Raw genomic sequence first — 22,639 nt, forward strand, 5'->3', positions numbered from 1 at the left:
GCAGCCAAATACAGGAACATTCTGGAAGAAAACCTGTTGGTATCTGCACAAGACCTGAGACTGGGACGGAGATTTATCTTCCAACAGGACAATGATCCAAAACATAAAGCCAAATCTACAATGGAATGGTTCAAAAATAAACGTATCCAGGTGTTAGAATGGCCAAGTCAAAGTCCAGGCCTGAATCCAATCGAGAATCTGTGGAAAGAGCTGAAGACTGCTGTTCACAAACACTCTCCATCCAACCTCACTGAGCTCGAGCTGTTTTGCAAGGAAGAATGGGCAAGAATGTCAGTCTCTCGATGTGCAAAACTGATAGAAACATACCCCAAGCGACTTGCAGCTGTAATTGGAGCAAAAGGTGGCGCTACAAAGTATTAACGCAAGGGGGCCGAATAATATTGCATGCCCCGCTTTTCAGTTTTTTGTTAAAAAAGTTTAAATTATCCAATAAATTTTGTTCCACTTCACGATTGTGTCCCACTTGTTGTTGATTCTTGACAAAAAATTTAAATTTTATATCTTTATGTTTGAAGCCTGAAATGTGGCGAAAGGTTGCAAGGTTCAAGGGGGCCGAATACTTTTGCAAGGCACTGTATGTTCACATATCAATGTCTGTTCTTATTTTTCTTTAGCATTGGAAAAGAAAGTGATTTAATTACAAAAATTAAAACTGTTTTACTCAATAAAACAAATATATCAACAAAAATGCATACTCTAACTGAGGAAAAAGTTAGGACGCCCCACCACCTCATAGCTAATGTTACCCCCTTTGGCTGAAATAACTTTAGCGAGATGCTTGTTTTAGCCAGAAAGTTTGCCCCACTCCTCAACGCAGAATACACACAGTGCCAGAAAAAAAAACGAGGCCTACAAAGAAAAGAACACAGTGCCTATAGTCAAACATGGTGGAGGTCTAATGATGTTTTGGGGTAGTTTTGCTGCCTCTGGCACGGGGTGCGTTGACAGTGTGCAAGGAGTCATGAAATATGCAGACTATCAAAATGTTTTGAGCCGCAATGTAGGATGTAGTGTCAGAAAACTGGCTCTGCGTAAGAGGTCATGAGTGAGCCAACAGGACAATGACCCCAAAAAATACCTCAAATAGCACCAAGAAATGGTTGGAGACAAAGCGCTGGAGAATTCTGAGGTGGCCATCAATGAGTCCGGATCTAAATCATATTGAACACTATGGCGAGATCTCAAAACTGCTGTTGCATAAAGGCACCCTTCAAATCTGAGAGGCCTGGAAAAGTTCTCAAAAGAAAAGTGGTCCAAAATATCATCTGAGAGGTGCAAGAAACTTTTTGATGCTTATAGGAAACAATTGCTTTCTGTTATTTCCTCTAAAGGATGCGCAACCAAATATTGAGTTGAGGGTGCCAACAGTTTTGTCTAGCCGATTTTTTCATTCTATTTAAAATTGTGTACATTTTGGCTTTTCTTTTCAGCTTTTTTGTGTTTTTCCAATGCAACGCCAAGAAATAAACACATTCATGCTGATAACATTTGTAATTGCATTAATTTCTGTGAGAAATGCTGTATTTTCTGGAAAAAATCCGGGGGTGCCAATAATTTCGTCCATGACTCTATATTCAAATAGATTTACGGTAATGACTCCCGCGTTCAATGGCAATGAATAGGTTAAATACACTGTAATATGAATCTCCTGTACTTACACAAATGACCACTTGATGTCACCAAAGCGTTTTCCGTTTTAGCAATAACTTCCTGTTGAGCGTCGTCTTTAATCGTCCCCCGTGTTCTGCTGAAATTTTGTTCCACAACAACAACACGTCTGCTGGAAATTTTATTTTCATTTTTTTCCACGACATGGAAACAGGGGACAACGCGGCACACAATATCAGCCTGCCTCTCCGTAACCTGCTCCAGTCCGTCAAGTGCGTGACGGCTCGGGTTCGAGGTCGGTGCAGCCCCTTTCGTAAACTGCTAACGTTAGCGTGGTTAGCATTGAGAGCACAGTAGGTTAGTGACACTAGTTGGCGTAACGTGGGCTAAATTGCTAACGTAACTTGAAAAGTGGTGTTTATAAGTGGGTAGTTACGAGTTGTAAAATGAAAATTGTATAACTTTAAAGTTAGTAACTTAACACAAAGCTTCAGAGAAGCCGAGCATGTTAGCCACAAGACTGGCTGTGGTTATTTGGTAGCAATTCCCTGCTGCAGGTGTTAGCATGTAGCACAGGGGTCTCAAACTCAATTTACCTGGGGGCCGCTGGAGGCAGAGTCTGGGTGAGGGTGGGCCGCATAAGGGATTCCACAAAAAACAAGTTAAAAAAAGTCCTCAAATGTCATTAACAGTTTTAATGATTTCTTCTGAACATGAAGTGTCCTGAACGTGAATGGAACATTGAGTGAAAATCATTAACGGTTCTTCTGAACATGGCTTCTGTTGCCTACTCCTTGCTGCCAGAGACTTGACAGCGCTTCTTCTCACAAATCTGAACCACATTTGGCTTGAGAGAGGAAGCAGTTGAGACCCTCAGTATGGCTTGAAGATGATCATCACTAAGTCTGGACCTGTACTTCGACTTATTGAAGTTCAAGGTGGAGAAGAACTTTTCACACAAATATGTGCTGCCAAAAAGGCACATGGTCCGCTTGAACATTCGGGAAAGCTCAGGGAAGTTGGGGGGCAATTCCCTCAAAAATTGCCCATGCTTGTCTGATTTTCCACTCATCTCCCTGAACTTGGCTTTGAGGTCAGAGTTGCATTGCAGGTCAATGAGCTCCATTTGAAGCATAGGTGGGGCATCTTGCACATCAAAGGTAAAGGGGTCGGCAAAAATTTGAAAAGTGGCTCTGTGCGTCTTGAAGTCTGCAAATCTGTGATCAAATTCCTTCTGTAGCTTCAAAATAGCATCAACATATTTCTCACCACTGAATGGTGTGCCTGCATCCACAAGTGCCTTGCATGCTGGGAAATGGCAAAGGTTTGTATGAGAGAGCTGGGCTTTCCATAACACAAGTTTTGTGGAGAATGCTCTCACGTTGTCATAGGCAGCGCTGACGAGCTGCCCCTGGCCTTGTAACTTCTTGTTCAGTACATTCAGCTCATGTGTGATGTCAACAAGAAAAGCTAAGTCCATGAGCCATTTGTGATCACTCAACTCAGGAACAGCCTTCCCATCCTTCTCCATGAAGGCTTTTACTTCTTCTCTCAACTCAAAAAATCTTTTCAAGACATTTCCCCTACTGAGCCAACGCACCTCGGTGAAATAGAGCACATCTTCATATTCTGACTCCATTTCCTCTAAAAAAGCACGGAACCTCCTGTGCTTTAAGCCCCTGGATCTGATTTGGTTGACGCAATTCACAACAACAGACATCACATTGTCACACCTCAGGCATTTGCTGCAAAGGGCCTGCTGATGGATAATGCAGTGCAGAGCAATGGCCTCCTCTACACCCTCCTCTTCCAGTTTTCTTTGAACAAGTGCCACCAGTCCATTTTTCCTCCCTGTCATTGATGGCGCGCCGTCAGTTGTTATTCCAACAAACTTCTTCCATGACAAACCGGCATTCTCAATGGCATCACACAGCTGACGAAATATCTCGATAGCGGTGGTCTGGCCATGCATTGGAATTACTGTGAGCAGCTCCTCTGTCACTTCAAAATTGCTATCAACGCCACGGACATAAATTGTGAGCTGAGCAGTGTCTGTTATGTCTGTGCTCTCGTCAAGAGCGACTGAGTATGCATCAAAACATTTTGCTTTCTCACACAGTTGATGATAAATGTCACTTGACAGGTCAGAAATGCGCTCTGCCACAGTGTTGGCAGAAAGGCTCATGTTGCTAAACTGACTTTTCTTTTCCGGACAGACAATACTTGCAGCCTGTAATATGCACTTTTTAATAAACTCGCCTTCTGTGAATGGTTTCCCTGCCTTAGCAATCATCTCACTAACCATGTAGCTAGCTTCGACTGCTGCAATATTCTCTTTGGTTGCTTTCTTGAAGAAATCTTGTTGCCTCAGTAGACATGCTTTAAGACTGGCAACCCGCTTGGCTCTCTCATCCCCCTGGTATTTTGCACATTCCTCAGCATGTTTAGTTGAATAATGGCGTTTAACGTTGTATTCTTTGTGCACTGCAACTTTCTCTGTGCAAATAAGACATGTGGGGATGCCCCTGTGCTCAACAAAGAAATACTGCATCTCCCACTTTTCTTGAAATTGTCTGTGCTCGTCACCAACCTTTCTCTTCACTGCAGGCTTTGATAAAGACATGACTGGGGTATGACAAAATCTAATTGATTCCGCTCAGTGGCGCTCTTGTTTCACGTTTCAAACAAGTATTTAGCTAGCTAATTGCGCACAGAGAATGTCTTAACGCAAAAACGTAATTTCCGCTTTGTGACGGAGCGTGCCTTCACTGGGAGCGTGCTCTGCCGCGCTCTCGAGCCAGAGCGAGAGGCGCCGGTCGGGAGCTCACTGAGCTCCGGTAGCTGAATGTCATGGCAGCTACAGGTGCTCCGTCACACGCTTCTATCTGTAACAGCAGCATAGACGATAAACAGCCCGCTAACAGTTGCCGTTCTTTTTGCGCTCGATCATGACATTTGTGGTAGAAAGTACGATAGATGGCAAGCGCAAAGGCGACTGCTGTCTGGCTGTTCATCACACGCCGTGCTGTTGTTGCAAGCGTGAAGTGCACGAAGCTGGTGTAGCTTATCCTAGCCCCGACAAGGTACGGCGCGCGGGAGCTGGCTGATTGGCCCCTCGGAGGTCCACTTTCTCCGCGGGCCACACTAATATTATACTTTCATATTAAGGTGCGGGCCACAAAATATTGTACTGCGGGCCGCACTTGGCCCCCGGGCCGCGAGTCTGAGACCCCTGATGTAGCATATTTAATTTTATATTAGGGATGCACGATATCCATTTTTGAAACCGATATCGATAACATCCTGCTCCTCAAAGCCGATATCGATAACCGATAAAACATTTTTTTAAATGTATGACCTCAGTTTTTGAACACCTAGAGGTGTAAAAAAAAAACAAAAAAAAACTGGTGGATTCAACATAGATTTGCCTTTGATCTCAATGGATTTTTCATAATGACATGAACAAAACAGTACGTTTCACTTCTGCACTGCCCGACAGCCAGCTAAGAATGAATGCACTTCCATAAACCACAAGGCTTGGTCTTTTCTTGCTGTTATGGGAAGACACTCGTCTTAATATTGTGAAAGTACAACAGAAAAATACATATTCAATACTCAATTTACAACAGACTGCACAGTACACTTATATACACAACTATTATATGTATAGCATAGCACACTAGCTTGAGCTACTAAAGTATTGGCTGGCTTCTATAACACAACGACTTATGAAGTTCTGTACATATGACCCTTCACCACAGAAGTAAACATATATTGCACATCCATATGTTATAGTAAACATAAAATACTTATATATTTCCGAAGCTGAAACGTAACAGAAAGCACTCACGATTGTCAATGCTACCGCTAGACACTGCAATATGTAAGTGAATGGACCAAACTACTGTGACAAAAAATAGATGCAGGGAATTATTCTGACCAGCAGGTGGCAGCAATGCCCCGCAAATGGTCAACTGATTTCCCATACTAGTGTGTACTGTAAACTGTAAAGCCATCACAGTACATATTATCGGTCCTATTAACAATGTTATTGGATTTATCAGGATGACGTCATAATTCCTATTATCGGACCGATAATTATCGGACCAATAATTATTGTGCACCAGTATTTTATATCCACACATATCCACACATGTATTTCTATAATTTAATGTATCATTTTCCAAATGTATATGTACGTATTTTAATTTAAAAATATTTTTAATTTTTAATAAAATCATATCAAGTTTAATTTTTTTTGCACAATTTCTAGCAATATACCCGATACGAGCACTTGATCAGAAATCGGGCCATTTTTCAGAGGATCGGGGTGTAGGTTTTTATTTAAAAAATATTTAATCTTTTTATTTTTCAAGAGCTGAAAAGTAACTAACAAAATACACCAGAAATACAGTGGCATTGCCAAAATGAAAAAAAATCTACATTTTATACTCCACAGCACGCCCAGAAAACATGTTAGGAACTTTTGTTAAAATGAAAAAAATATATACATAAATACAATTTTCGGTATCCGATAGTAACTCGGTATCGGCAAATTCTCAAAACCAGGTAACTCTGACTTCGGGGCAAAAATATGCGATATTTGTGTCATCCCTTTAATAATGACATTTTAGAAATATTTTGTAACTTTTTAAAAGTATTTTTTGAACAGGAACACTGCATTTAAAATAATTAAACAATAATTCAATTAATCTGACAATAGGAGAACATTGGTATACAAATTAGCAGATTTACAGCATTCCAGGCATGCTCTAAAGAATAAAAGAATGAATAAATTAATAAATTGATGTAATAAAATTAGATAATGGGGGAAATTTGCAATAATTAAATGCTTTTACGGCCTTTTGGCTCATCCCACTAGTACACGGGGGGGGGGGGGGGGGGGGCATTCACAAAAGACTCGATGAGATTTTTTTCATCTACATAGTTTGGATTTATTAATGTAGCATTCAATGACATTAGCTCCAATACTTACATAGATGTTTCTGTCACAGACGGCGAGTCCAACGAATCTGATGGAGACTTTGACCTCTCCAACTTTTGGGACACTTTGAGCTGAGTACTTTGTGTCACATTTTCCCACCAAAATAAAACGCAAGCTACATGCTAATTTAACTCCTTCAACGCTGTGTGTTGCAGACCAAGCAGTGAAGGCCGTGTCTCAGGAAGCCACAAAAATTAGCCTGGCCTTCTCCAAGCCGCCATTACCGTCACAGCAGGTTAGCTAGCGTGATGTTTTAATGATAAGTGACGCAGCAAATTTTTTCTCGCTTTGTATTTTCGTCCCGCAGGATGGAGAAAAACTAGCTGACTCGCTTCTCAAGAGCGTTCTCAGCCTCGCCACTGTTTATTACTGGCTTCCCAAGAGCCGAGGTAACAGTTTTGCTAACTTATTTATAGCCCCACCATTTTTTGTCTGAATTGCTCATACCCAAATGACAGGAAATGTTATTTTTATTATTTGTTCTGCCCGCATTTCAGGCGTCAGTCTGCGTCGCCATGTCCGAGATGCCACCGTAGAAGTCCTAGAAGGAGTGACGCAGCTACTGGAGGTCATCCTCACTTCACCGCTACAAAGGTACATACACATGAAGAAGACTGTCTTCTTGAATAATGTTAGGTTAGGTGAACTGATGACTTTAATTGTAATAGTCTGAGTCAGGAGCAGTTGACGTCGACAGGAGGCGTGTGGTCGGCGTGCGACCGCTTTAGCCACCTGCCTAAAGGTTAGTCTGCGTCTACCAGGAGGAGGTTCTTTTGATAGTCGATTAATCAGCCATTAATTTTGGGACGTCTCAGTTACTGTTATATTGGTCTGGGCTTTACATTTTAGCTGGAAATGTGCATTGAAAGCAAAAACTGCTAAAATAGGTTGGACTGTAAATAATATGATATTGTGTGTTTGCAATGATTATATTTTGGATTTATTACAAAGATAATTAGTATGCTTAAAAAACTTTTTGAAACTTTGAATCAAAAGAATTAAATACAAATTACAATAAAAATTGGCTAATAATAGATATTTATAATTAATATTACAGATATTTTTAAAATCAATAAATTAGAACAATGTAAATAATAAATTACAAAGACTGATGTTTTTTTTTCCAGATTTCTTAACGATTAAAAAATTAACTAATCCAGTTTTTTTCTTTTTTTGTCTATTAATATCTGTTTGTTGAAATCAATAAAATAATTGAAAATTCATACTTAAAGGGAATATTTACTCTTTTAAATATCATATTAAATATTTTTTAAATTTTCTTTTAAATAGCATTAAAAAATAGAAATAATTAAAATATATTTTATGCATATTTTTTTAAATCAATAAATAAAACAATGTAAATACATAGATTTTCTACTGTGTTATTTTAAAAAAATGAACCAAATAAATAAGCAAATTGCTGCTTTTTCCCTTTTTTGTTCATTTGTATTTATATTTTTTTATACTCTTAAAAGTAAATAACATAATTGAAATGAAAACATAAAAAGAGAATATTTATTGTTTCAGATATTATACATTATTATTCTGAGTTATTTTGTATTTAATAAATATCCTAAAAGTCAGTTTAGAAAATGAAATAAAAAATATTTAGTATTTTTTTTTTCTCTGCAAAATGTATTTTTACAAAGGTTTTGTCCAATTTTGAGGTCAACAATGTGTCAAAATCTGGGGGGCTCATTACGTCGATCGCAACGCTATTGTGGGTAGATTGTGGCATTAAAAATAAGTAAAATTTACATCGTTAACCCTTTCAGACCAAAGCATGCTGCTGAAGGACATGACGTGTTTGCGTCTCAAAACCAATAAATACACTGAATTTAGTTGATATTGCCACTTCTGGGAGATGATTAGATGAAACTTGAAGGAATCTGACCTTCTAGCCAGACCGCCGGAATCGCGCCAGCCGAACCGCCGGACCCGCGCTAAAGCAGCTCCAACGACCTGGGCTGGCGAGATTCCAACGATCCGGCCAGAAGGCCAAATTCCTTGCATTCGCGTCTTAACCCTTTGTACTAAAGGCGAAACAGACAAAGGCAAGGAGGCAAACTCGTTCCAAGGTGACCATATTAGAAGTCAACAAAAGGTTGGCGAAAAAAATGACAACGCTTAGTTAAACATTCAGTCTTTTGAAAGCTCTCGCGGGGCGGGTCGTGGGCAGGAAGAAGGGTGTGTTTGGGATTATTGTCTGTTTGTGGATTGGACAGGAGGATTCGGGAGTTACTGTTGTGAGGGCAACGAGGGTTGTGGATTTTGCCACCTGAGCGTCAAAGGGGCTGTTGGAGTCTTATCAGTCATGTTATCCACTGGATATCTGGCGTTTCCCGGTGTTCCGTGTGTTGGGATAGGGCGTCCCGCAATGTATTCTGGACGGTCCGGGAGAACTGATTTTGAGAGTTGTTGGTGCAGATGTGGGCTTGTCAGCGTCAATCTTGCTCATGACGCACACGTTGGGCTTCCGTCATAAGAAGGCATTATGGCATCTTTTATGCCCTATATTCTGCTTGTTTTCCTTAAACTATGGTATAATTGCTATTTTTTTTATATTGGGTGTGTTAAAATAATACAAAAAGTCAAACATTAAACACGAGAAACAATACTATTCCTAATTGATTCTATTAAGTATGTTAAAATAATGCAAACAGTTAGTACCTTTTTTCGTAGGCACCGTCTAGCTCCTTCAAACTTTACCCATGGAAATTATATCATGAGGTTTGGCAAGCCCTCTTTTTTATTTTTGGCTCTTTGAAAATGGCTGACCAAAGGCAATTTCAAAAAAGATAACTTAAAGTGCTAATTTCTCATTAAAAACACATTAACATTAAAAATAACCAATAAAAGCTTGAAATATCCACGACAAAAAAAAAATCGCACTTTGTTCTGGTGTTTGAGTAAAAATCAGCGTAGATTTTTTTTTTTAACCCAGCAGAAAAAATGCAGTTCTGAGGGGGTTTTAATTATATTCTGTGTGCAACATATGTGGACATGAAAAACCCTCCTGCTGTTAAGGTAGATCACGGGAGGTTTTCTCCTTGTAAAGTAGATCTTGGAGCAAGAAAACAATGAGCACCCCTGCTCTATATGATTCATCGACTATCAAAATAGTTTTCTATTATTTGCCAATAAATGAAAATAGTTTTCTACTAGTTGCCAATTAGTCGATTAATCGTGGCAACCCAATTTGTCCATTTGTTTCAGACAATAAAGCTGCTGTGTTGCTGCTTCTAAGCGGTCAGAGCGGCATTGTAAAAGATGCCATCGAGGAATTGGAGCAGGTGGTACCCACGCGCGCGTAACATCAAACAGACACTCAACGTGAACTTTGCCGTTTATATGCCAGGCGTTGTCCGAGACCCATGACCCTTTTGGCGACGTCCTGGACAACGAGGAGGACGGCGACGAGCCACGGGGCAACCGTGACACGTACTGGTCGGAACGGGACCGGCGCGTGGTCGCCGCCTGCCGGGGGCTGATGAAGGCTGCCGCCGCCTGCCTGAAGAAGATGACGACGGCCGTCAGGGCTCACGGGGACGCCCGCGTGCCACATTTAGTGGAACAGCTGGATGACCTTGTTGATGGCAGCATGGAAATCAGCCCCGGGTACTTTTCACCCTTACCTATGTGTTAAAATAACCAGCATACTTTTTTTAATTGCCTCGTATTGTGCGGAACGTGTAAAACACAGACATGCTTTATATGGAAGCATATTGCTATCACACCCAAAAAAAAACAATTGTTTTTACAGATACTACCATGTAAAAACATAACTATCATGAAAAAATGTGATAATTATCATGTTATAAATGTGATTCTCCATTTTTATGTGACATACATATGCTTCAGTAACTTTGCTTTTTGTAAAAAAAAAAAAAAAAAAAAAAAAAAAACACCTAAAATAAAACACAGCTCATTGAAAAAGTCATGTCTCTGCATGCCCACTGTTGTGATGAAAAAAAAAAACAACAACACAAAGCATGATTTTTTATTTCTTGACAGAGTTGACGACCTGGCTTTGTGTCTCTACCCGCCTGTGGACTACAACGGCGTGGAGAATAATGCAAGTGGAACACATACACAGTAACAATCACTAGGCAAGGCAGTCTTTGCCAAGAAAAATGATTTACGGCAGCACAAAAAGGTTTTTCAAGGCTAATTGGATTCTTATGTGCTTTGTAATGCAAAGCAAGGCAAGGCAACATTTTTTGTATAGCACAGTTCAAAACAAGCTAATTCAAAGTGCTTTACATCATATGAAAATACAAAAATGTTACACAAAAGTCACACAAAATCATCAATACAGTTCAAAGCAATAACAATTGAAACTGGAAACAGAAATACAACTAAAAGAATGAATGAAAAGCAAACATCATAGAAGTTGAAATTTGAACTATCTGAGCAGTTATAAATACACTTTAGTAAATAATACTGCTTTTAGCCCTGATTTAAAGGAGCTAATCGTTTAAAAACATTTCTGACCGCCAGGTAACTTGTTCCAGAGGACGGTAACTGAATGCTGCCTTAGCTTACCTAGTTTTATATACATGGTTATGTATTTGCATACACTAACAGACAAACACATAGTGTTGCACACAAATATACGCCTGGAAACATTCAAACAAGCACATTTATTTTAGGGGTGCACGATATCCATTTTTTGAAATCGATATCGATAACTTCCTGCTCCTTAAGGCCGATACCGATACGATAACCGATTATATATATATTATTTTCAATGTATATTCACCTGAGTTTTTGAACACCTGTAGGTCAAAAATACTAGTAGTGGATTCAGCATGGATTTGCCTTTAACCTAACCAGAATTTTCATGATGACATGAACATTATTATAATGAACTAAACAAAGACAAGAACAATTTTGACTTCAAATAAAGTGCCCATATTATTTTTTTCAAATAAATGTAATATGAGTCAATCACAATCAATCAGTCAATATCTTTGACCATGTGTTCCCCTGAACAATAACCACATAACTAAAACAAACATAAACCCAACAGATATTGTGTTTTGTCAGCAGATTAATCTTTTTGTCGCGGCAAAGTTGGCAAAGTTGAGGTGGACCAAAGTGCGACCAGGAAACGGTAGTGGAGTGAAGGGTTTTATTGAACAATGGCTATGGCTGTGGCGGTGGCTTCAGGCTGTGGCTGCGAGGGCTTGATGGGTGGTTGTCCACTGGTGATTGGCAGAATCATCTGGCACCTGCTTGCTGCCCGGGCCGCTCCTTAAAAGCAGTGTTGATTACGATGAGCTGCAAGTGCACTCCCAGGTCTGCCACACCCAGCCTGCCAAGGTTGAACTCATGCCACATATAACAGAAAGTGTAACAATAAAAGCCAGTAGAGGGGAGTGTGGGCTAGGACCATCACACTTTTGGTGGAATAGGAGATGAGACTTTAGTCGTCTTGGTCCATGAAACAGCTTTGTTAACCTGGCTATTTTAGGACAGCAAGCCTATCAATAACCAAAAGGCTTCACAATAACTTGTAAACATAAGACTGTAAAATGCAAACATTTTTTAATTGCAATAGTAACGTTCATCACTCAGGGATGGAAAAATAAGGCCTCTGGAACAGTAATAAAACTTTGCATACTGGCAAAACAGGAGTGGAAACAAACACACACATTCCAATCCACCAACACAGTGCAAAAAATAATATTGATAGGCCCGATAATACATAATGTTATCGGATTCATTGGGATGACGTCTTAATTCCTATTATCGGACCGATAATTATCGTGCACCTATAATTTATTTACAGCCATAGATGAACCAGAACTGCTTTTTCTTTGACCACACAATAACTTTGTCAAATTTACAGTTGAAACAATCAACTTCAGGAAACGCAGCAAAACCCTTCCTACTGTTCGTTCAACTTTACGTTTTGCATAAATTAAGTCACTGGCTGCTATTGCAAGCCCTCTTACTCCAAATGGATTAGTTGCCGAGTGCCATCTAGGGGTGTGACAAAATATCGAAATGGTAATATATATTGATATTTTGCATTCCAAAAGGTTATCGATACGCTCATGGCAAGAATCTATGGCGTTATATTGCTGCCTCTATTCTGAGCAAGCATTTGGATTTTGAGCACACCTCCTGCTCTCGCTCAATTTCTGCACACCTGTGCTGCCTCTATTCTGTTCGAGCTATAATGGATTTTGAGCACACCTCCTGCTCTCGCTCCATTTCTCAACTCCTGCGCTCGTCGTTTTTTTCCCTCTGCGCGCTCAATTCAGCGCACGCTACTAATGTGTCACGAAGCCAAGCCAACCAATCAGAGAGCTAGCGGAGGGCAAACAGCCAACCAGTGTACTTCCGCTAGCTCTCTGATTGGTTGGCTTCATCACACGGTAGTAGCGTGTGCTCAACTGAGCGCACAGAGAAAAAAAACTGACGAGCGCAGCAGTGGAGAAATTAAGCGAGAGCAGGATGTGTGCTCAAAATCCATTATTGCTCGCTCAGAATAGAGGCAGCACAGGTGTGCAGAAATTGAGCAAGAGCAGGAGGGGTGTTTTCTGTGCTCAAAATCCATTATTGCTCGCTCAGAAAAGAGGAAGCAATATAACAACATAAGAATGAAGATATCGTTTTAAAAAGGTATAAAGTAGGGGTCAGCAACCCTGGTCCTCGAGTGCAGTATCCAGCTTGTTTTCCATGTCTCCCTCCTTTAACACACCTGAATCAAATAATCATGATCGTTATCAGGCTCCTGCAGAGCTTGCTGATGAGCTGATTATTTGATTCAGGTGTGTCAAAGGAGGGAGACATGGAAAACAAGCTGGATAGTGGCACTCGAGGACCAGGGTTGCTGACCCCTGGTATAAAGAATCAACAAGTTGGTACCAGAATCTACCTCCATAATAGTGTCTCATTTGACTCTATGGCTGCCATTGTGACAGCGCTTGACGCCCAACCCGTTAAGAATGTGAAGGGCGAATTAACGTTAGTTTATACGAAACTACGGCATTCACAGTCTCTCCTTCTGATTTTCGGGGCATTTACAGGTCACTTTCAGTTCATTTTAGGGCATTCTGAAATATCCTGAAATTAACAGGACGTGACGGAAAATCAGCAGTTAATGACCTGAAACGGTCCCAAAGAACCTTGTTGCCTGGCATTGGCTGCCACTGACGGCCAGGGAAGTTGGAGGGGCCAGTTTGAAGAGAGAGGGGTTCATTCGCTACCACCCTCCCAGTTCAAATGGATTGGATGTTTGTGAGTGATAAACTCACAGCAGAAGGATGAACATAGCTTGTTTTTCTGTTTATTAATTGTTTCGTAGAATATCCTAGAATGATTTCCTGACAAATGTATCGATAATCGTTGTATCGCCATATTGTCAGATCATAGTTATCGTGAGCTGCGAATCGCCAATCATATCGTATCGTGAGGCACCAAGAGGTTCCCAACCCTAGTGCCATCAATGGCAACTAATGAGTTAAGAGGCTAAAAAAAGTTAACAAAAAATAAATAAACAATCGCGATAGACGTCCAATTCATTTGAACTGGAAGGACAATCTGTGAATCCTCATCATTCAGTGACATCGACGCCCCCCATTCCCTCCCAGTCCAAATGGATTGGACGTCCGTTAATGTTGGCACGCCAGAGTGATTGTTCCATATATTCCCTACAAATACAGTATATTCCACAGATCAATCTGGGAAAGATCCAATCGAGACCTGTTTTAATGGGAGGACCCTTCAAAAAATGCTGCTGATTTGATGATGGCTCTTCTCATCACACTTGCGAAAACATAAAAAAAAAAAGCTTTTAATGATGTTCTATGCTCCTCTTTTTTTTAAGAGAAAATTAAGTGTATCTCAGACAAAACGTGAAAAATTGACCTATCTGCAAAAAACACTTCGCATTCCACAATAGGATTCAAGCAGATAGTTGCTTCCTGGTCATTTCTGCTGCTCCTGCCTCTATCTCCGGATTGGCTTAATCATTAGATGCCCTTGGAAGTGGTTGGACAGGTGAGGTTTGCAAGACGGTCACCGAGTTAAGTCAATGAATCAAGAATTACTGTCTTGCTTGCAAGGCTCTGATGGCGGTACTTGAAAAGCCAAAAGTATTCTTTGAATTGGTAGTACTAGGATCTGTAAAATGTTTGCCAACTGCTGTTCTAAATGATTATAAACAAAAAGATGGGCGCAGAAAAATCTCAAACCAACGCCGGCTTGGCTTCTTTTCGTTTGTTCATTTGACTTCCACACCTTCTCGCATACATGCTAGTAATTATTTTAAAAACTTAAAAGTCACACTGCATCTGGGAAAAAATCTATGTGGTCCATTTTCAAAAGGGCGAGACAATGAAGCGCAACAGAAAAAGCAGGTTTCTGCAAGTATCAATTTATTTGAGTTCATCAATCAACTAGGTTGGAACATTTTTGACAAGTTGGCTCGTCGCGCCAACTCCTGCCGGTTTAAAAAAAATAAAAGTGTACTCATTTTCAACAATGATGATTGTGAATAGTCAAATTTGGTGATGAGTTTGATGAATAGATTGTTGTCACAAGTAGGCGTAAGCCAGTAATTGCCATTAATTTTAATCTTTTCATCAATTCTACTTAGTTTGTTACCTGATAATAAGAATCATCGTCTGTTTTTGTTTTACTTTTTTTGCAGGTGTCCAAACTGGCGGCACTGTTGAAGAAACTTCTCGCTATAATCAGGTGAGTGCCAGATTTGTTTTTTTCTTTTTTTAATTTTTTAAAAATTTTCATTTGTGTCCATTATGAGTCATGATTACCCCCTCCCAAAAACTGATGGAAGCTGAGTAATACGCAAAAAAAAAATCTTTTTTTGCATAGTTTTTATTTAATTGGATGATTGACTTGGCCTTTTGTATGTTTTGTATGTATTGTTAGTGTACTCTCATTCACTCCCAGCCATTTTCACCGGAGCAAGGCCCTTCGCTCCCGGCAGTTTTACTGGATTTTGAGTGATTTTGCAAGGCCCGTAGAAAATTCTGTTCTATTGCTATATAAACATGGAACCCACCAAAAGAAAGATTAGAATCTCTTCTTTCAGCAGAAGAAAAAAAATTTGTTCATATCTTTTTCCATTCTTTAGAAATCAGCATTAGAAAATAGCTTAGTTTGAGCAGTTTTCCAATTTCTGAGGAAAAAAACAGAGAAATTGAGCTTTTTGTGAAAGCATACATTTCAAACATAACTTTGACTTAAACACAGCTATTTTTCGCTTAAGTGACATCCCAAACATCTGAATAATGTTTTCGTTCTACAAAATAACAAACAAAAAGACAAATAGAGCTTTTGATCGCAAAGTAACAATTTATTTACAGATAACTAAACTATTGAACTGTTGGACTATTTGCGCATATAACAACGGGGAAGGCTCTCTGCTGCTCCCGTGGCTAATCTGATAAGTCCGGATCAAGATCGGTCTCACTTTTTTTATCATCTTCATCGTTGGTTTCAACCTCGGGCTAAGGAGTAACGCAACGTGAGCTCCGCAGAACGCGTGTGGAACCTGACGCTGTTGTAGACGTCACCGTCTGTCTCATCAAGATAGATTTTTTTTAATCCTTCTTTGACGATGGTTTCGTTTTCTTTTCAAAACACTCCTCCAGTGTCGGTTGCCTTTTTTTCCCCGATTGTTCTTCACATGTTTCTCAAATTCTTACGTGTCTTCACTAGATCCCTCCAACTTCCGTTTCCTATTTTTCTTCACTTCCTTTCTTGGCCCGAGATGAGTTCTAACCAAATGCGCTACTGACCTCCAGTGGCCAGTTTTATTGCTTTAAAATGGGTTTTGAGCTTTGTGCATTGTATCTTAGATACATAGGAACCTATAGATGCCTCTTGTCTTGTCAAAAAAAAAAAAAACAACGCAAAAGACGTATAAGTAACTTTTTGGGACACTGAAGCAATTAAATATAGAACGTATTTATACGTTTTGGGGAGCAAATAAGTTAATATTCAAATTCATTTTTGCTAAATTAAATATTTGGCTGTCATTTACAGTGATACGGTGGGGAGAACAAGTATTTGATACACTGCCGATTTTGCTGGTTTTCCCACTTGCAAAGCATGTAGAGGTCTGTAATTTGTATCATAAGTTCTCTTCAACTGTGAGGGATGTAATCTAATACAAAAAAAAAACAGAAAATCATGTTGTATGATTTTTAAATAATAAATTTGCATTTAATTGCATGAAATAAGTATTTGATAGATCACAAAAATCGAACTTAATATTTGGTACAGAAACCTTTGTTTGCTATTACAGTTACCAAACGTTTCCTGCAGTCCTTGACAAGGTTTGCACACACTGCAGCAGGGATTTTGGCCCACTCCTCCAGGCGGATCTTCTCCAGAGCCTTCTGGTTTCGGGGCTGCTGCCGGGCAACACGGACTTTCAGCTCCCTCCATAGAATTTTCATCGGGTTCAGATCTGGTGACTGGCTAGGCCACTCCAGGACCTTAAGATGCTTCTTACGGAGCCACTCTTTAGTTGCCTTGGCTGTGTGCTTTTGGTCGTTGTCATGCTGGAAGACCCAGCCACGACCCATCTTCAGGGCTCTCACTGAAGGGAGGAGGTTGTCAGCCAAGATCTGGCGATACATAGCACCATCCATCCTCCCCTCAATACGGTGCAGTCGTCCTGTACCCTTGGCAGAGAAGCAGCCCCAAAAAATTATGTTTCCTCCTCCATGTTTCACGGTTGGGATGGTGTTCTTGGTGTTGTACTCATCCTTCTTTTTCCTCCAAACACGACGAGCCGAGTTTAGACCAGAAAGTTCCATTTTGGTCTCATCCGACCACATGACCTTCTCCCATTGCTCCTCTGGATCATCCAGATGGTCAGTAGCCAACTTCAGACGTGTCTGGACATGCGCTGACATCAGCAGCAGACCTTGCGTGCGCTGTAGGATTTTTATCCATGACGGCGTAATGTGTTTCCGATGGTTTTCTTCGAGACTGTGGTTCCAGCTCTCTTCAGGTCATTGACCAGATCCTGCCGTGTAGTTCTGGGCTGATCCCTCAACTTCCTCATGATCAGTGATGCCCCACGAGATGAGATCTTGCATGGAGCCCCAGTACGAGGCAGATTGACTGTTAACTTGAACTTCTTCCATTTTCTAATAATCGCTCCAACAGTTGTTACCTTCTCACCAAGCTGCTTGCTTATTTTCCTGTAGCCCATTCCAGCCTTGTGCAGGCCTATTATTTTATCCCTGATGTCCTTACACAGCTCTTTGGTCTCGGCCATTGTGGAGAGGTTGGAGTTTGTTTGTTTGAGCATGTGAACAGGTTTCTTTTATACAGTAACAAGTTCAAACAGGTGCAGTTAGTTACAACAGGAGGGGTTCTTAAAAAAGAACTAAGAGCCGAAATATTTACTAGTTGGTAATGTATCAAATACTTATTTTATGCAGTTAAATACAAATTTATGATTTAAAAATTATACAATGTGATTTTCTGGATATTTGTATTAGATTCCGTCCCTCTCAGTTGAAGCGAACTTATGATACAAATTACAGACCTCTACGTGGCTTGCAAGTGGGAAAACCAGCACAATCGGCAGTCTATCAAATACTTGTTCTCCCCACTGTAGTTCTAATTCATTCATTGATTAAAAAAAAATTAAATAGACCAATTACTGTTCATTGGTGATGAAGAAACCAGAAATGCACTAAAAGTGAGAATGTATGTATTTACTTTATTTTAAACTTTTTCCATGAAATTGAAACAATAAAGGGCAAAATAATACACTCATTTCATTTCATTGGCTGCTAATGACGCCGATAGATGTCCAGTCCATCTTGACTGGAAGGGGCGAATGAACATTAATTCGGACCCTCCTAGTCAAGATGGATTGGACATCTATTGCCGTTAATGACACTGAAACAGTCAATTTCAGCCATCCCAGTCCCAGTTCAAGTGGCATTGACATCTACTGCTGTCAATGCCACACATTCATTTCTTTGTTATTACTATGCCATTACCATGTAATTACTATGTAATTAGACATGTATGATGACTACAATGCATTAAAATCAGTGAATGATTTAATTTATTGGAATATTTTAGGAAAAACATGCAGAAGACGCCATGAACAAACTAAAAAATCAAAAGGCTTCAAGTTGCCAGTGAAGGTGAAGTTAAAATAGTTACCATTTAAATAATCATTAGTTTCAACTCGAGTGCAGTCAACTTGTCATTTTTAGCCTAATAATACATTTTACCCCTGTGTTGACAACTGTAATTTTACTTCCTGAAAGTTGCACAGAACCAGTTTGTCTCAACTCTAAACTTAAAGTTCAAGTCAGGTGAGATGAAATGTCAGTGAAGTGTGGTAGAAGCGGCATTTCTGCGTAGGAACCGTTCAAACTACATAATTAGGTGTGTCAAGGGATTCCAGGTCAAGCAGCTTTTGACATTATCTGTCTTGTCGGCCAAAAATCAGGTCCAATCACATCTGCGGTGAAGCCGAATCGTCCTGGGTTCAGTTCTTGGACGGAGCCGTGGACCACAACCTGCAAAAAGCCAAAGATCTCATTCAAGGGAACGGCTAAAGACAGTGTGTATGTGTACACGTGTGCGTTTAATGCCTGAGTTTTGGGGGAATACACAGGAACATGAAAAGAATGATAAATATAAAATTTAATTAAAAATACAAGTTAAATTTGGAAAACTCTCATTTACAAAAATCTAAAAAAGTTTAAAATTTAATGAATCTAAAAAAGGTTAAAAGTGATTAAAAATATATGAATTTAAAAAAAAAATCTTAGGTAAAAATTAAAAAGCACAGAAAAAAATGAAAAAATAAAATAAAAATACAAAATTTAAAATAGAATTCAAAATAAAAAGGATTAAAAACGACCAAACTAAAATAAAAGTTAAAAAATAAATAATTACATTTTTTTTAAAAAGATTAACAAAAACAAAAAATAAATATTATTAAATATTTTTAAAAATCCTTTAAATATTATGTATATATATCTATATATAATTTCTATATTAAATTTTTGTTTATTTAAGGATTTCCTAATTTTTAGCTGTATTTTTCAATTTCTTTTCTCTACTTTGTATTTTTTTTTAATGTATTCTATTTTAATGTACTTATGTATTCCTCCAATGCTTTATGTGTGTTTGTTAACTCATTGGCTGCCATTGACGGCACTATACGTTCGCTCATTCGCTGTCATACCTCCCACTTTGAGTGATTAGGATGTTTACTAATGATAACTAGTGATCAAGCCATTTAAATTCACAGCAGAAAGATAATTGGACGCCACACGATTGGACGTCTAGCACCGTCAGTGGCACTAAAAGAGTTAAATGTAAATTCAGGCATCAAAGGGTTAAACTCATAACACCACAGTATTGTTTGCTCAGTTTCTTTGTTGGTCAAATAAATTGTCTTTCAAAAACAAATGTTGTGTTGAGCACAGTGGAAATTTACACCTGATCGGAGTCGTGCCTGCGCTGTGAAAAACTGGATTTTAACTCGAACTAAAAAGGCAGGTTAGCAACATCGATCTTGATGGATGTGTCAATCATGAGTAAACATACAAAAAAGTCAAAAGAAGCAATGCCTGAATAGACACAGGTCAACTATTTTGGTTTTCTTTTATTGAGAAACAAATGTGGTCAGTTTGACATAGCAACATGAAAGTTTGCAGACATGTCTTATCATGAGTCGACTCACAAAAAAGTGAAAAAAAGAAGCCATCGAGATAAACATACAGGCGGTAGCCATATCGGCCATTTCCAAGGACCCTTACTATGACAAACTGGTCTGAGATTTTTTTTTTTTAATCCAGGAAAAAAAGTAAACTCCTAAGCCAGTTTGACTTAGCAACATGAAATTTGGTAGACATATCTTTAATGGGGAGAACTACAAAAAAGTCTCAAGAAGCAATCCTAGAAAACCCACATGAAGTGGTCATTTCCAGAGATTGTCACCATTGAAAAACACGTCCCATATCCCAGATCCAGACAGACAAACTGGTAATGGCCAACTAGCGTGACATAGTGGTGGTGGATAAACATCAGAAGACAGCAGTAGTGATAGATATAGCAATCCCGAGCGATAGCAACATCAGGAAAAAAAAACACGAAAAGCTGGAGAAATATCAAGGGTTGAAGGAAGAGTCGGAGAAAATGTGGGGAGTGAATGCAGCAGTGGTGCCAGTAGTGATCGGGACCCTAGGAGCAGTAACCTCCAAGCTTGGTGCATGGCTCCAACAAATACCAGGAACAACGTCCGACGTCTCCGTTCAGAAGAGCGCAATCCAAAGGACAGCTAAGATCCTATGCAGAACCCTCAAGCTCCCAGGCCTCCGGTAGAGGACCCAAGCTTGAAAGGAGTGACCGTACTACCCGGGTGGGCGGTACGACGATTTTTAAAAATTATATATATATATATATATTAGGGCTGTCAAAATTATCGCGTTAACGGGCGTTAATTAATTTTTTTAATTAATCACGTTAAAATATTTGACGCAATTAACGCACTAGGCCCGCTCAGACAGATTTAAATGTCAGTACAGTGAAAGGCCAACTTGTTAATTGTGTTTTATGGAGGTTTTCCGCCCTCTGCTGGCGCTTGGGTGTGACTTGCATATGTTATGTGGCGTAATGTCGCCCTCTGCTGGCAATTCAGTGCAGCTGATTATTTGGGTTTCGGCGCGCTTTTCTGACGTGATTATATGTCGACGCGAACTCACACTAATAGACAGTGCTATTCAGACCAGCTAACGTCCGCATCCAGTATTCAGTGGCAGTTCTCATAGCCCCATCACACTGTTTGTGTCTAATACATGCATCGCTTGTGAGCTATATTCCTCCTTTGTTTATATTCATGAGCATTAGATAGTTATTGATGATGTGTATTTGAATTTGTTCACATATATGGTGAAATGCAGTTACATTGTTAGATGCTTGTGAGCTAATTGGCTAGTGCTACTGCTCAAATGGACACGTGTGTGTACATTTTATGTTATTTTGTGATTTATGCAAGTAATTGACACATTGCCTTGTTATTTTCAGTTTTATAAAAATACAAGAAACGTGCTCCTGTCAAAAAGAGATTACTTCAGTAAAGCCCATGCAACTTTGCCACACCGTCTGATTTCTTTTTGGAACTTATGTTCGCTATCTATCAATTTGTGTACTCACACACATTGAGGACAGAATAGGGCTACTAGTTTATTTTTTGATTGAAATTTTTACAAATTTTATTAAAACGAAAACATTAAGAGGCGTTTTAATATAACATTTCTATAACTTGTACTAATATTAATCTTTTAAGAACTACAAGTCTTTCTATCCATGGATCACTTTAACAGAATGTCAATAATGTTAATGCCATCTTGTTGATTTATTGTTATAATAAACAAATACAGTCCTTATGTACCGTATGTTGAATGTATATATCCATCTTGTCTTATCTTTCCATTCCAACAATAATTTACAGAAAAATATGGCATATTTTATAGATGGTTTGAATTGCGATTAATTGCGATTAATTACGATTAATTAATTTTTAAGCTGTAATTAACTCGATTAAAAATTTTAATCGTTTGACAGCCCTAATATATATGGGTATATGTACAGTGGGGAAAATAAGTATTTAGTCAACCACCAATTGTGCAAGTTTTCCTAATTGAAAAGATTAGAGAGGCCTGTAATTGTCAACATGGGTAAACCTAAACCATGAGAGACAGAATGTGGAAAAAAACCAGAAAATCACATTGTTTGATTTTTAAAGAATGTATTTCCAAATTAGAGTGGAAGATAAGTATTTGGTCACCTACAAACAAGCAAGATTTCTGGCTGTCAAAGAGGTCTAACTTTTTCTAACGAGGTCTAACGAGGCTCCACTCGTTACCTGTACTAATGGCACCTGTTTTAACTAATTTTTGGTATAAAAGACACCTGTCCACAATCTCAGTCAGACACACTCCAAACTCCACGATGGCCAACACCAAAGAGCTG

At 39.2% G+C, this 22,639-nt stretch overlaps 1 protein-coding gene across 1 annotated transcript; it reads left to right on the forward strand.

The window, feature by feature from the left end:
• Positions 1–1,748: 1,748 nt before the first annotated feature.
• ccndbp1 (cyclin D-type binding-protein 1) lies at positions 1,749–22,204 on the forward strand. The gene is made up of 11 exons (XM_057847101.1): positions 1,749–1,924; positions 6,645–6,704; positions 6,790–6,869; positions 6,942–7,023; positions 7,132–7,228; positions 7,303–7,376; positions 9,851–9,927; positions 9,993–10,252; positions 10,649–10,709; positions 15,300–15,346; positions 19,104–22,204. The coding sequence occupies exons 1-11, from the start codon at positions 1,834–1,836 to the stop codon at positions 19,210–19,212; spliced, it is 1,038 nt and encodes a 345-aa protein (XP_057703084.1). The 5' UTR covers positions 1,749–1,833; the 3' UTR covers positions 19,213–22,204.
• Positions 22,205–22,639: the final 435 nt, after the last annotated feature.

Source organism: Corythoichthys intestinalis, chromosome 9 (assembly GCF_030265065.1).
Source record: "Corythoichthys intestinalis isolate RoL2023-P3 chromosome 9, ASM3026506v1, whole genome shotgun sequence".
NCBI classification, from domain to species: domain Eukaryota; kingdom Metazoa; phylum Chordata; class Actinopteri; order Syngnathiformes; family Syngnathidae; genus Corythoichthys; species Corythoichthys intestinalis.